Source organism: Macrotis lagotis, chromosome 1, assembly GCF_037893015.1.
Source record: "Macrotis lagotis isolate mMagLag1 chromosome 1, bilby.v1.9.chrom.fasta, whole genome shotgun sequence".
NCBI lineage: Eukaryota > Metazoa > Chordata > Mammalia > Peramelemorphia > Peramelidae > Macrotis > Macrotis lagotis.
The window spans coordinates 539,664,855-539,681,349 of NC_133658.1; the positions used below are offsets into that span (position 1 = coordinate 539,664,855).

At 38.2% G+C, this 16,495-nt stretch overlaps 1 protein-coding gene across 1 annotated transcript in view; it reads right to left on the reverse strand.

Moving 5' to 3' along the window:
• SMS (spermine synthase) overlaps positions 1–14,307 on the reverse strand; it is a 61,484-nt gene extending 47,177 nt beyond the window's left edge. The window contains exon 1 of the mRNA XM_074214254.1: positions 14,135–14,307. Within this exon, the coding sequence (XP_074070355.1) occupies positions 14,135–14,183 (49 nt within the window). The 5' untranslated portion in view covers positions 14,184–14,307. The remainder of the gene's footprint in view (positions 1–14,134) is intronic.
• Positions 14,308–16,495: the final 2,188 nt, after the last annotated feature.

A 16,495-nucleotide genomic window follows, 5' to 3' on the forward strand; every position in this document is an offset into this window, starting at 1 on the left:
AGGAGATGCCCAGCAATCTCGGATTGGCTGAACAAGTTGTGGACTATGAAAGAGACGGAATGCTATTGTTCTATAAGAAATCATGAGTCAGAAAAGCCAGGGAAAAGACTGCATGAAGTGATGAATGAAGGGAACCAGAATACTGTACACATTAACAGCAAAACTGATAATCGACCTAGATGGACTTAGTTCATCTTGGCAATACAAATCAAAAACAACTCTGAAGAACTTGTGATGAAAAAATATCCACATCCAGAAAAGGAACTATGGAGTCTGAATGTACACCCAAGAATACTATTTTCAATTTTTAAAATTTGTTTTATGCTCCGCCCATGGTTTTCCCCCCTTTGTTCTGATTCTCCTTTCACAGCATGACTAAGATGAAATGTTTAAAATGCAATTATGCATGTATAACATATCAGATTACTCCACTCTCAAGGGGAAGAGCAAGGAAAGGAGAAATGTGGAACTCAAAACCTTACAGAAAAAAATGAATGTTGAAAATCTTTACATGTAGCTGGAAAAATACATTTTTAAAAAACAACTGCACCAGACAATGACTCATTTGAATCAGAACTGAAACCAGAAAGGAGACAATTAAGTTGGCTGAAGAACAATTTAGAGTAAAGCATTATTATGTAAGAACTATGGAAGTGCTACAAACAAGTACTGCTTTTGAAATTCAGGGAGGGTTTCATAAGCTGTGAAAGTAGTTTATTAAATTTAAATTAAAAGAATCTTAAATCTTAAATCATTTTAAAAATTACAAACTATTAGCAACCATATGAAAGTATGTTCCAGATCACTAATAAGATTTTGCCTCTCATAGTCAGTCAACTGATAAAAAATGACAAAAGATGGGAATAATCAATTTTGGAGGCATTTAAAGCATTGTTGGTATTGCTGTGAACTAGGTGAACCATTCTGGAAAGCAATATGGAATTATGCAAAGAAAGTGGTTATAGTGTCCATATCTTGACCCAGAGATCCCATAATTAGGCATATAAACCAGGAAGGTTGATGACAACAAGATCAACAGATACCAAAATACTTATGATAGCACTTTTTGTGTGGTAGCAACTGGAAACAAAGTAGATGAGGGATCAATTGGACAATGGTTCAAAATGCAAATACAAAATATATGTCTAGTATTGTTTTGTAAGAAATGAGAAATATACTTCTATCCCCAATAGATCAAAAAGAAAAGCAACTATGTATAATATTTATGGCAATGCTTTTTTATAATGGCAAAGAACTAGAAATTAAGGGTTATCCATCAATTGGGCAATGGTCAACTTACAAAACTACTTTATGTAATACTACTATGCTGATTAAATAATGAAAGAATACCCCTAAATTAATTAAAATGTAATTGGATAATATTTAACATAGTAAATAAAAAACAATACAACATAGATAATATTCATGTGGGGTTTTTTTTGTCTTTGTGCCTTCAGAGATCCTTATGTAGAGTATATGGAAGCTAGAACTTCTAGAGTTTGCCATCATTGACAAAAGTAATGGTTACAGAGAAATAAGAGAAGACCTGTAAGACCTAATTAAGAATAAAGTGAGCAATCAGGAGAATTATGTATATATTAATATTATAAAAACAAACAACTTTGAAAGACTTAAGAAATCTGATCAACCACCCACCACTCCAGGGAACTAATGAAGTATGCTATCATAACAGATATTCAAGGTATAGAATGAGACATATTTTTAGACAGTTAGTGAAGGAATTCTACTTAGCTATCTCTATTTGTTATAAAAGTAAATATAGGGGCAGCTAGGTGGTGGATCCACTGGCCCCAGACACTTAATAATTACCTAGCTATGTGACCTTGGGCAAGTCACTTAACCTTACTGCCTTGCAAAAAACAAAAACAAAAAAAGAGTAAATTATAGGCTTGAATTTGCAAAGTTAAGTTCTATGTAAATGTGTTATTTCCACCCAGACTGCTTCTAGTATTTTATATGCATGTTTTTCTACATGCATATAAATATGGAATGATAGTGAACAAAATATGCATGTTGTGTTCACTTGCTTCTAGTATTTTATATGCAGATTGTGTTTATGTACTTCTGGTATTTTACATGCATGCTGTATTCACTTGCTTTTAGTATTTTATTCGCATGTTGTGTACACATGCATATAAATCCAAAGAATTTGATGGTGAACACATGCATTTAAAATACTAGAAGCAGTCTGGGTAGAAATAACACAGTTACATACGGTATTTAAAAATTGGAAGATCCAACCAAGGCTTGAAGGTCTCAAAGCTGGAGTCCATTTTCCAGTAATTTTGAACTAATTTAAAAATGGTAATAGGTGGAGTCCAGAATCCCAATATCCTCATCAGGTGACTCAAGTTATCTCCTTAATTTCAAAAAGTGATGACAAAGATCAAGTAAGATAATGGCTATAAAAGTAATTTGTATACAGTGAACAAATACAAATCACTACTGCTCCCTTTCCACAACTTCTCCAGCAGATAAGTGAATGAATAATTCACTTAGAAGATAGCTTTTCATCCAGTGGAATTTTTGTCCATGTTCTCCTAAAGTTTCTACTCAAGGGGCTTGAAGTCCTTTCCAATTATACTCAACCTGTGGTTGAATGAGCCATCCATTTACCTAAATTTTCTAATTTCAAGTCCAGTATAAGATTTTTTTTAATGCCAATCCTTTCACATAATCCAGTCACTATTTATATATGCTAATACCAGTTTTTCCCACCTTGTGGTCTTTCAATTTATAATTAACTCAAGAAATGATGAACTCACATAATTGTTAGGAAATTATTTGGTAATAAAGATCTACTTTTTGGCAGGGATAAAAACATGTAGACAATTTCCCAAATGCAACTAGCCCAGTTTCTTCCTCCTTCATTAGACTTGAAAACTAACAACAAACATTATCTTTTAATATTTCATTTGAGGCTAGAGTGTGATCTATCACCTTAGATCAGAAAATGATTCTAATAGCAGCTGATACTTTGAATGTTTACAAATGTTTTTACAATAATTCAGTAGACAGATCCTACATGTGTTATCCCAGTTTATAAGCAAAAACACTGGAAAAGTATCAATGACCCTCCAGAACCTTTCAGGGGGTCAGAGATCAAAACTATTTTCATAATACCAAAATATTATTTTCCTATTAAAAATCTCTTTCCTTTTGTAACAGCACGTGTGAGGCTACGATATCTTTATATACTTCAACCAGACTGAATGTAGAAAGAGAATCCAAAGGTCTTCAACTGAGTCAAGACATTAAAGAGATTTGCAAAAAAATATTTAAAATGCCACTCTTCACTAAATTTGATTTCGTTTTCATGAAAAAATATTGTTCATGTTAACATGTAATGGGTTTGTTATTTTGAATGAATAATTACTTTACTTAAATTTGTCTGTTTTAATTTCTAACTGATTCCAACATGTAGATGTGGTTTCTATTGCATACATGTGAAATAATCTAATCTATCCCCTAAATCATAGTAATTTATTAAGAAACCCTGAACTTTAAATCATTTTTCTGATATATAGTAATTGAAGTCTCACCTCTAAGCTCTCCCTGAGAAAAATAATACTAATTTACAGATGGTAACTATATGGATTTTCAGATTCAAAACAAAGAAAATCAACTTGGTATCAGCAGTTTTTATCTCTAATGTGAGATATAACCCACCTTTTTTTAAAAACTCTCTGGGGTTCTCAATTTTTTTAAGAATGCAAAATGGTGACTCAATGAATAGAGCACAGGCCCTGGAGTCAGGAGGACCTGAGTTCAAACCTAACCTCAGACACAATAGTTACCTAGCTGTGTGGCCTTGGGCAAGCCACTTAACCCCATTGCCTTGCAAAAAAAAAAAAAAAATGTAAAAGGAATCTGAGACCAAAAAAGTGGAAAGGGAATCACTGCAACCTGAACAGTTATCCAATTCAAGTTTGTCATGAACACAATAAAGCTATCTTAAAAATAAGTCATACCTTGAATTCATACGCATATGAAGTTACTCTCTACCTTGTTATAGGGAAAATATCAGTTAACACCCATCTGGTGAGAACTTAAGATAGTCTTTTAAGACCCAGCCTATTGCTAATATGACCCTTTAAATAAGTATTTCAATATTCAAATAACACAAGTCATTAATTTTGCCTGTTCATTTGCCAACATAATTTCCTTTTATCTTGAATGAGTCTAAAAATAGCATGGTATGATGATCTACCTTAATTTACAACACCTCATTATAACCCAGTATCTTTGTATACTGGCAAGATTCCACGATTCTACTAAGGCACTATGCCCAGAAAGTTTACTGAAATTATTGAGTATTTTACAAGCTACTTACTCCATGTCATTAAAAATACTTTTGCTATTTCCCAAACAATAGTGAGTGGGGCATTTTTATGACCCACAATATGCAGATGTTGTACACATGTGAAATCTTCAAATCTATTCCTGTCATAGTAACTTATTAAGAAACCTAAACTTTAAATCAGAGTTCTGAAATATACTATTGGTGCAATCCTAGTTATATCTTCTAAATTCTAAGTGCTACCTAGGAAAATAATGCTACAATTTATTGAATACTGGTTTATAGGTATATGTTTATATGTTTATAGGGGGCTCCAGATTCAAAAACAAAGAAAATAAACATAGCTTTAGAGCTGGAAGGGACCACAAGTCATCTAATCCAACACATTTGTTTATATACAAGTAAACTGATATCCAGAAAAGATAAGTTCAAACCCAAATTCACAATGGTAAATAACAGTCAGATGGGTTTCCACCTAGGTTCCTAGGCTCTGGTCAAAAGTTAGGTAAAAGTATAAAATGAGCTGAGGAAAGAAATGGCAAAAACACTACAAATAGCTTTACCGAGTCAGACACAAGGAAACAATAAATGGCTGACAAAGGGAGTTAAAAATTCTGGACATTAATTTGTCTTTAGTCTTTAAGACTCTTCAATGACCCAAGTATTATATCTTGATGTTTTTATGAGTGCAAATTCAGCTTAAAAGATTTGTTCACCCCTTCCTTAGAAGAACATCAGGTGATAAGTTCCTTGGTCATTTGTTCCAGCCCACCAAATATAGTAGTGATTTAAGGGTCAAAACTCAGGGAGAACACCTCATTTTGTTAAGAATAAGCAAATCAAATGATCTTTAACGGGCCTGGCTTACCTGCTCACACTGGTAAGGTTTCTTATTTCCTCACAAAGAATCATTGATACATTTTGTTTTCAAATGTACATTAAGGAATGGAATCACAAACAGGACAGCTTTGAAAACTTAAATGTTGAATTTTATTATATTCTTTAAAAAGCTCCACAAGGGGTGGCTAAGTGGTACACTGGATAAAGCACCAGCCCTGGAGTCAGGAGTACCTGAGTTCAAATCTGACCTCAGACACTTAATTACCTAGTTGTGTGGCCTTGGGCAAGCCACTTATCCCCATTGCCTTGCAAAAACCTAAAAAGCTCGGCAACAGATTTGCAGCTTCACAAGTATTGTATGGTGTTCACTTCTGTTCTACTCTAAGAAAACTGAAATCTTGTTTTATTATTCTTTAAATTCAACATAAAACAAGAATTTTTGAGCTTAAAAGACAAAAAGAATACGAGTGGGAGCAATCTGCAATATTTCTCTGAGTCTCTAAGTTCAAATTATATGTCACTTATTAGCTATGTATCTTTTCTGGGCGACTCATCTAGCCTATCTCTGCCTCAGTTTTCTTATTTGCAAAACAAGTTAGGACTTGATGTTCTCTAAAGTATATAGTCTAAGGTGTTGGTTAGTATTTTTGTCTATTTTAATTTTGGGGAAAGATTTCTTTTCAAAACTAAAGGCAAGGTGGGCAGCTAAGTGGCACAGTGGATAGAGCACCAGCCTTGGAGTCAGAGTACTGGGTTCAGATCTGACCTCAGACACTTAATAATTACCTAATTACTTAATCCCATTGCCTTGTAAAAACAAGAAAAAAAACACTAAAAGCAATGTAAAAAAGAATTTTAAAATTCAAATGCAAAGAACTCTTAGGGTGAACTTGCCTGTAACAATGTACAACTTTAAAAGTTACTGATACCTTCCTTTTTTTTGTAATACCTATATTTCTTTTTTTTTTCTTTTTTTTTTTCTTTAGTTTTTGCAAGGCAAATGGGGTTTAAGTGGCTTGCCCAAGGCCACACAGCTAGGTAAACTATTAAGTGTCTGAGACCAGATTGGAACCCAGGTACTCCTGACTCCAGGGCCGGTGCTTTATTCACTGGGCCACCTGGCAGCCCCAGTACTCGTATTTCTAAAAACATCTCTTCCTTAATTGCAAACCCACAACTTTTTACAAACGGCTTTGATGTAACACTTCCTTTCTGGATATCAGTCTATATTTCAATATTAGTTTTAAAGATGGCTTAATATTCTTGTTCACATTAAAGAGACAAAAAAACTAGCCTGAAAAATTTTAGAAAAATAAAACCCGTATAAAGATCCCAAAATGAAATTTTTACCCAGAGTAAAGTGTTTACTGTAAGTCCAATTAAACTCTTGCTTTAGAAGCAGTATTTTCTTAATAAACACAATGAAGTATTTAATGCCAAACTTGGCAGATGTGGGTAAGAAAGACAAGTCATGCACTGCCTTTAAATATTTGCCTCCCCAAATATCCAGTCTACAAATCATTTAAAAATCAGTCATTTTATTTTAATGTAGGAGACGTATATGCATGGGAAGAAAAATTTACTTTGATTTACTTAGCTCCCAAGAAGTATCACAATAATCTGGTATAGTTCAACTACTTAGAAAGTCTAATGCAGCATTTTTTAATCTGAGATCAGGGAACTTATTTATTCTGATCACTAACTTTCCTTTGCAATCCTATGTATTTTATTTAAAGCATTTAAAAAATATTCTGTGAAGGGAGCTTATGTTGGCTTCTTCAGACTGCCAAAAGGGCACATGATACTAAAATGGCTAAGAATGTCTGAATAAGAATATTCTTAAGGCAACACATCTGACTTATCTTAGAAAGAAATCTTCAAAATTTTAGAGGTAGTAAGAACCACAGCAAAAAGGTTGAACCAAAGGACACTAAGCCTAAAGGCACAATCTCTTAACTAACCACTCCTCCCCCTTCACTTTACAGATGAGGAAAACTGGTCAAATTTTTACAGTTAGTGAATAGTAAAGTCCATATTAAAAACTAGGTCTCTCAATTCCCATCCCAATGCTTTTTTTGCTTTGCCATCTCAGACTAGGTTTACTTTACCCATATTCCCACCCCCTGCCCAAATAGGAATAGTTGAAACATGGCTATCAATTGAGTTGCCTAAAATAAGTTGATTTTTTCACTAGATTCTTTGAATAAATGGAAATTATGACACTATATCAGACAATCTTGTTATTGTTATCTGGTTAAGTTAAAATCTCCCTTTCCCCCCCCATTCTTTACAATGATAAGCAGTCTCTCATTTAAGTAGCCCCCCCCCCAAGATATTTCCTCAGAAATGCAGACCTGGGTCAAACTCTGTGGTCATTGCTATTTCCTAATCCTTTGATCCCTATAAATTAGCTATTTAAAGTATTTGTAAATAAAGAAAGGTTAGGCAATTTATTCAGGGTCAAATAGCTAGTAACAATCACTGAAAAAGTCTTCCGGGAATCCAAGTACTCTTTCACATAAATCATTACTCCTCAGGTCACATATTTAACTGCCCCACCAGAATGTGGGGAAGATCTAATGGCCTATGCAAGGAGAATCTTAAAAACTTGAAGATTTTATGCCATGAAACATATTAAAATGCTTCATGTCGTAATAGATGGCCTGCTTAGGAGTTTAGCCCTGTATTCAAATGTAGCAAAGATAACTCTAAAATCCAGTTTTAGGATATGCAGATTCCTGGCTTTCTTTGGTTTAAGGAACCTTTTTATTGTTCAGTTTCATCCATCTTTTGGTGACATCTATTTTAGGGTTTTCTAGGAAAAAGATAACTAGGATGCTTTGTCATTTTCTTCTCGGCTCATTTCATACATAGAGGCAGATAGGGTTAAGTGAATTACCAAGGCTCAAATTTAAGTATCTGAGGCCAGATTTGAACTCAAAACGAATCTTCCTGAGTTCATGCACAATCTCTTATTCACCCACCACCTCGCTTCCCACAAGGAATCTTAGAATGCAAAAATAAAGATCAAATTTGATTGCAACAGCTCTCTTTCTTTTAAGGAAAGTATAGCTAATAACACATGAAAGGAGGGGGAGGGGAAAAAGGGGAAGAATGAGAGGAAGGAAAGAAAGGATGAACAGGAGGGAAGATGGAAATAAACGGACTAAAAGGAAAAAGGAAGTTAAGAATAAAGCAAGACATCTCAGACACTTAATAATTACCTAGCTGTGTGGCCTTGGGCAAGCCACTTTAACCCCATCTGCCTTGCAAAAAAAAAAAAGCTAAAAAAAAAAGGAAGACAATTCCTGAATTTCCAAAGAGTAACTTAACAGAAATATGTAGTAGCTTCGTGATTAACAGTATGACCTTGGAAAAGTCACAGCCTCTAAATTTGTTTCATCTGTCTAGCAAGGCCTTGAGATTAGATAGTCAAAAATCTCATAGTCTTCTATAAGCCTAAGGATGTTAGGAGAGCCAATTAGCTTCATGTAGAGAGAATCAATGAAGGCTAAAGCTGCAATTCACATTAGAATTTACTAGAGGAATTTTAAACTTCAGGTTGAAATGAATTACTGTTGAAAAAAATCATTTTTGGCTACCTTTTGTCTCTTTGCTAAAATGAATGTTATTCCAATTACAAAGGAAGAAACAATTTAACAATTTTAGGGAACTAAGACAATTTAACAATTCATCAAGTTGAAATTACCCAGTTCTAATTTTATAGAGGAAAATGGGAGCCACAGTTTAAGTAACTTGGTCAAAATCAATTCACTGCAAAGAGAAAGCACCCAGGTCTCCTATTTCAAGTCTCTTCTATCTTCAATCTGATCTTGCCTATATATTTCAAACTAGACCATGTCTTGTGGATGATTTTTTAAAAATTATCCATCAAGGTTAGTGGCATTTTTGAGTTTTGTGGCTTCTACTTTAACTCAAATTTAGATTCTAAAAATGTTAACAAAGCATTTACATTTTTAGCCTACTTTGCTAAGTGCTGGGGGGGTATCAAAGAAAGGCAAAAAAAAAAACCAATCCCCTGTTCTCCAGGAGTTCACAATCTAACTGGGGAGACAAAATGCAAACAATTAAAGTTATGGATAAACAAGGAATGTGTAGAATAAACTGGAGATAATGAACAGAGAAGGCATTAGCATTTAGACAACTTAAAAATTATATTTCCAGAGAAACTAAAAGGCTTCATGGTATCAATAGCATTGGAAGAAAACTGATTGTCCTGTAAGGATGTCTTGCTCTTAACAGCTATAATTCAAAAGATAAAAAAAAAAAAAAAAAACTACTATGTGAACAGCATGGGGGAAAATACTGAAATGAAAAAATAAGTAGGTTCTCAAAATCTCCCCGGATTCTTCAGACAAATGGGGGAGAAGAAGATGAGAAAAATAGGACCTGTAAATATGGAGACCCAAGAAAAGGACTACAGTCAAAACTGAGAGCCACAAAAAAGTTCCCAGAAAACCTGAGGAAAAAAACCAGTATTCAGCTCAGATAGAATGCAAGGCTGTTTCATGGTGAGGACATAATGGATAAACACTGGTCTTGAATCAGAAAGACCTGAATTCAAACACAACCTTATTTGCTGTATAATCCTAGCTAGGCAAATCACCTAATCTACTGCAATTTCCTCGTCTGCTAAATGTGGATGATAGATAGCACTTTCCAGGATTGTTGTGAAGATTAAATAAGATATTTATTACTATAATTCTAAACTGCTAGCTATTTTTATTACTTACATGGAAACAAAAATTATTTTGATTTCCTGAAGAAATCAAAGTTTTTCCTAATTACCCAGGTTGCAGAAAAGTCTCCCATGCAAGAAAATGCATTAAGAAATTCTGATGTTCGAAAAAGGGTAAAAACATTACTTGTACAAAAATATTTATAGCAGCCCTGTTTGTGGTGGCAAAGAATTGGAAATCCAGTAAATGTCCTTCAATTGGGGAATGGTTTAGCAAACTGTGGTATATGTATCTCATGGAACACTATTGTTCTATTAGAAACCAGGAGGGACGGGATTTTCAGGGAAACCTGGAGGGATTTGCATGAACTGATGCTGAGTGAGATGAACAGAACCAGAAAAACACTGTACACCGTAACAGCAACATGGGAGTGATGTTCAACCTTGAAGGACTTGCTCATTCCATCAGCGCAACAATTGGGAAAAATTTGTGGCTTTCTGCAAAGGAGAGTGCCATCTGTATCCAGATAAGGAGCTGTGGAGTTTGAACAAAGTACAATGACTATTCCCTTTAATTCGGGGGGAAAAAAAAAACCCAGATGTCTTATGGTTTGATCTTGTTACCTCTGAGAATTCTGTTCTCTTTAAGGATATGATTTCTCTCTCATCACACCCAATTTGGATCGAGGTACAACATGGAAAGAAAGTAAAGACTGACGGAGTGCTATCTGTGGGGTGGGGGGGGGGGGAGGGAAGCAAGATTGGGGGAAAACTGTAAAACTCAAATAATATCTTTAATAAAAATTTTAAAAAATTAAAAATAAAATTAAAAAATAAAAAAGAAATTCTGATGTTCAACTAAAAGGGGGGGGGGGGCTTTAGCCCTAAATGATACCTAAAAATCCACTAATCTATATTTTAAAGGAGGCAACTAAAAGTTGTGATTTTCCTAGGAGGCAACTAAAGTTGTGATTTTCTTAGCATCCCATATTCTTGAGGATTTCACTGATTCTCCTCATTACCATGTTCCAGTTAGTTGTTCAGCTGAAATTAATATTAAACCGTCAGCAAGCATTTATTAAGTGCCTACTAACAAATGGAGATACAAGAAAAGTTAAGACAGTCCCTGGTTCTCCAGAAACTCAAGTCTAATGGGAGAAACAACTGCAAACAAGAAACAAAGGGATAAATAGGAGAAAATTCAAAGGGAAAGGTTCTGGTGTACCAAGGATTGTAAAGATTTTGGTAAAATAAATTTTTATTCCTAGAGAACAAAAACTGATCAGATCTGGGAAGGCCCAGGAAGATCTCAAGGGAAAAGCCATCCTCAAACTTCACTGCCCATAATCATTAAAGTCCTTAAATAGAGAGCTGACTGGGCATTCTTTTCTTCTGATACACACTGGAGGGGAAAAAAAAAATCTAAATACATAGTTATTATATTTCAGGCAAGCACACCCTCCAGGAGGCTAAACTCTGCTTTGTAACAGGGGATTTACCCTATAAAAGCTTTTAATTCCACTCCCCATACCACACTTTGCCCTGAATCTGTCTTTTCACCTTTTAAATTTTGTTCTCTTGGCGTGCCTTTAATGGTATTTGGATAATACTTCTAAACACTGCCAAATTGAGCTCTGTTAATTCCTCACCTGGCTGTACCAAGTCCAAGAGTCTTTCAATTTTTGGAAGTTGGACCAATATTAAATTCACTCTCCCTTCACTTGTGGCTTCTTGTGGTTTTCAGATAGTTGTGGTAAATAAAAACATGTTCATGCTTTCAACAACCTAGAAACTAGGAGAAAGTACATCTGTTCCTTAGAAGTTAATTTTGTGGTGGATAAAGCACCGGCCTTGGAATCAGAAGTACCTGAGTTCAAATCCGGCCTCAGACACTTAATAATTACCTAGCCCTGTGGCCTTGGGCAAGCCACTTAACCCCATTACTTTGCCAAAAAAAAAAAAAAAAACAAAGTTAATTTTGTTTGTTCTTTCACTTGCTGTAGGTCTTTTGGGGAAACCAAACACTTAACAATTAAATTTATTAAGCAAATTGTGGTAAGGAGTATTGCTAATTTAAGGCCACAACAAATCATAAGGTTGATCAAGTACTAGCCCATGTCTTATAACTGTTCTGTGTAGGAACTAAATTTTTTTTTAAATGAAATAATTATATGGACATCGTTTTAAAACAATGGATCCAATTTTAAAATCAATATTTTATGAGAAATTATTATTTAAATATGAATCAATGTCATTCATCCATGTCATTCTCCTACTCAATAAAGTCCAGTGGCTCCCTATTGACTCCAGGACCAAATACAAAATGCTCTTTTTGGCAAAGTCCTTCATAGTCTCCGCTTCATAGCCTTACTACCTTTCCAGTATTCTTAGACCTCACTCTTTTGAAAGTGGTCTCCCAGCTGTTAGCTCTAAGCAATCTGTCCCAGAACAAGCCAGAATGCTCTTTTCCCTAAATCACCAATTGACTTCCCAGGCTTCTCCAAGTCCCAAATAAAAAGTCTTTTTTTTTATAAGAAGTCTTTCCCGGGATGGCTAGGTGGCGCAGTGGATAGAGCAGCGGCCCTGGAGGAGTCAGGAGTACTAGAGTTCAAATCTGGCCTCAGACGATTAATAATTACCTAGCTGTGTGGCCTGGGGCAATCCACTTAACACCATTGCCTTGCAAAAACTAAAAAGAAAAGAGAAAAAAAAAGTCTTTCCCAAAGGCTCTGATTGCTAGTGCTTTCCCTATGAACAGTTTGCTTTGTTTTGTTTGCATGTTTTTCTCAGATATTAGAATGTAAGCTCCTTAAGGGTAGCGTCCTGTCTTTGGCCTGTTTTTGCATCCCCAGCATTTACACAGTGCCTGATACGTAGAGGGTGCTTAACAAATGTTTACAACTGACTGATCAATTTATTAGTAGCTAAAAAGACTGCCAGGCAGGAATACCAGAATTCACCAGCTTCCTGGTCCTAGCTGTGTTTCCCTGGACAAGTCATGAAACCCTATGGTTTCAGTTTTTTTACTACCTTCCTAGATTGCTGATTAGTTGATTAGTTTTGATAGTCAATATTATAAGCAATCTCATCGAAAAATAACTTCCAACATAAAGAGAAGTGTTTCCTTGACCTGAATCATAAATTTGGAGATTTAACCATTCCTTGGGTACAACATCTACATCCCTTTAATTCCTTATTAATAAATAATCTCATTATCTTTGAAATCTCACTTCCCTCTTGTGGTTCAGACTATATAAATCTGAATGCTATTTATAGTTCTAATTAAGACCTCTTCCTGATTATCACAGCTCTTCAGCTGGAAGGGACCTGTGTCCATAGGCTACCTGTGTCCAGAGATTAAGTGTTCCTTCAAACTTAAATTCTAAACCCTCGAGGGGAAGAGAGGTGGGAGGAAGAAGTGAGTATTAAACGGAGGCTATAAAAATAGTGAAAAGTCTGGTTATGACAAAGAACTGAGCATAAAGAAACTGAGGGTCAAGTCCTCCTGGTTGCCATCACCCTGGGAAACCCACACTTGCGCTGGCATTTGAAGTGGAAGCGTGGGGAAGAAGCAAGCCTCGTGCAAGGGGGGGAGACTGCTCTTCCAGTCACGCAGCAACAACAATAACTGTGGACGGGGCAACACCAAGTCGGTTTTCCCAAAACGTTCCATTTCATTCCTTTTTTCTGTGGCCCTCTGAAGGAGGAAATGGGGGTGTCCTTGATAAATACTTCAAAAAACCCGACTTTTCCCCCCGAGTCCTATGCATTCCCGAGCGCCCCGGCCAGATGCTGCCAAGGCGGCGCCGCGTCTCCGGCTTGCAGGGATGGTGAAGGCGGTCAGGCTGGGCGGGCGGCAGAGGGCCGGGAGCCGGGGCGCACCTTCCTGTCCGGGCGGCGCTGCACTTCCTGCCTCCGGGGGCCTCCCCGCACCTCCGGCGCCGGCGGGCCGGGCCGGGCCGGGCCGCGCCGCGGCAGGGGGCTCGGGAGCGGGCCGCGCCGCGCCGCGCAGGGAGGATGCCAGGCGGGGAGGGCGGCAGATGCGGCCGGGGAGCGGGAGGAGGCGGCAGGAGGGCCTGGGGATCGGGAAGGTGCGCGCACACGCGTGCCGGGCGGCGGCGGGGGGAAGGGGCGCGGGGAGCCCGGGCCCTCGCCAGGGCCGCGACCAGCCCGCCGCCGGCGGGGGAGGGGAGGAGGCGCGCCCCGCATTGTTCCAGCGCGCGGCCCCCCGGCTGGCGCAGGGGGCGGGAGGCTGGCGGGGAGCCGCGCGTTACCTTTCGCACTGAGCTGGAAGTCGAGGGTGTTGTGTCGCGCGGCTGCCATGATGAGGTAGAGCCCAGTGCCATGCCTGGTGGAGGCGGCCGCGGCTGCTGCTGCTGCTGCTGCGTGTGCAACCGAGTGCGCGTGTGTGTGAGCGCGCGTGTGGGGATGCGTGTGCTGGGCCAGTGCGCCTCGCTATTTGAGGCGGGGACGGGGGAGGGGAGGGGCGCAGCGGGGCGCGGGGCGGCGCAGGCCCCGCGGAGGGAGGAGGGGCGGGGCGCGACGGCGGCGCTCCGAGGGGGAGGGGGAGGGGGAGGGGGAAGTGAGCCGGGGAGGGCTGCGCGGCCCGGGGGGGCCCGGGAGGCGGCGGCTGCTCCCCTTGCCGCTTCTTTCCAGACTGGGCTGCGCGTGCTAAAAAAGCAAAACGGCACAAGGCGGGAGAGAAGAAAGAAACGTGAGGGGGAAACGGGGGGCTCAGACCCTCTTTATCCTCGTGCAAGCAAGTCTGCGCTCGGCCTGGTGCTGGAAAGGTGCAGGAAAGAGCCAGTCACGCTCATGACTCCTGCAGACCAAGCCCTGGGGATGGCAGTCGCCCAGTGTCGGTGACTAAGAAGCAGAAAAACGATTAAGAAAACACCGTTTAGGGATCGCTCACCTTTGTCCCGCCAGGGCTGGTCTTTGAGAATAAGTTTAAACATTGTCTCTTTGGGTAAAAATAACTTAGAGTAGTGACTTTTTACATAACATTCAGAACTTCCTACTTCACTGAGGGTTGTTTTAAAGGTCGAGTCATTTTTCAGCTGCTTGAACACAAAAAAGTTAATTCGAAAGGAATTCCAAATTCTAAGCACTCCTTAAAGACACCTGAACTGAAGTTTCAAAGGCACAGTTAGGAAATGCTACAGAATGAGACCATTGGATTAATGGCATGAATAACTTTGGGGGACTTTACCACAAATTCTACCTTGCTTATAAATATCATCTCTAATTCCATTTTAAGTCAAATTTTGTTCAATATTGAATTCATTTAACGACCAGTTATTGTTCCATCGTCTTCTTTTAGATGGAAAGCAAACATTCTGCAGTAAATTTCGATTCTGAGTCTTAAAGTTGTTCCCCTCTTTTGGGGGCATCCAGTCACTTTGGAGGATCAACCCTCTACAAAAAAATGCCAGGAAGAAAAATCATAGATCTGGAAAGTGAATTCATCTTCATGGATTACAGAAAGTTTGTCTTTGCAAGACTTTTCTCATCTATTGAGAATTACTATGAGTTTAACCCCACTGGAGATGAAAGGTACAAAAAAAAGTGTTTCATCCCTGGGGCATGAGAACTACCCTTGCTTATTCTAAACAACGTCAGGTTCTCCTCCCATTTGACCTGCCTCCCTTTGTTTTATACCATAAAAACAAGTTCATGGGGAAGCACGTGATTTGGTGCTCTAGTGTAATGGAGATTCTGAAGTCTGTTTCCTGCTCTTCCAGTAATTCACCTTCTGCCCTTGGGAAGGTCAAGATCTCTGCCTCAGTTTCCCTATGCAAACTGAAGGTTCCCAAAGTATGATAACCTTAACCTTAAGTTGTTTATTTACTGTTTTCAAGAATCTTTTATGCTGGGTGAAGAAGAATTAAATGCATGTGTGGAAGTAGAAAAAATTTCAAGCCCTAGCCTAGGCTAAACTGGGGTAATGAAATACAAAAGGGAGACCTGTCTATTGCCATCGGAGATCTTATATTCTAATTGAGGAGGCTGTAGATGTGTGGAAGGCTAAATTCTGGTGGAAAGGCCTGAGGGATTTGGGAAGTTTTACTGACATTCTTTCTTCTGTTGTGTTGATGTTGATTGCATTATAACTATCTGATTAAAAATTGGAATCGAGGAATGTAGGAAATACTTGTGCTCCTAGAGGTGGGAAAGAAAATGGGGCAGAAGCACTTTCCCAAATTGGGAGTTGGAAGTCTTCAATAACTAATATATATAGCACTAGTGTTGGCAGAGCACTTTGCAAATATTACCTTATTCTCACAACAACCCCTTAAGTAGTTACTATTTTTAACCTCCACTTTACAGATAGTAAAACTGAGGCAGTCAGTCAATCTGACACCTGAATTTTGTGAAATAATATTTCACCAAAATATTCACAATATTTTACCCTCTGATTCTAAGTCAGAGGGTAAAAAAGAGCACATGTTGGATATGAGCAGGGTTCAAAAATATAAGAAAGGATGAATAGGAAGAATACAGAGAGGCCGGGTGAAAGGTGAACTAATGCAAAGTGAAGTTAGTCAGAAAAAAAAATGTTTGTCCTTCCTTTTCCGAAAAAGACCACAACAATAGAGAGGTGATGACTTGACAATCACATGAATTGGATTTGA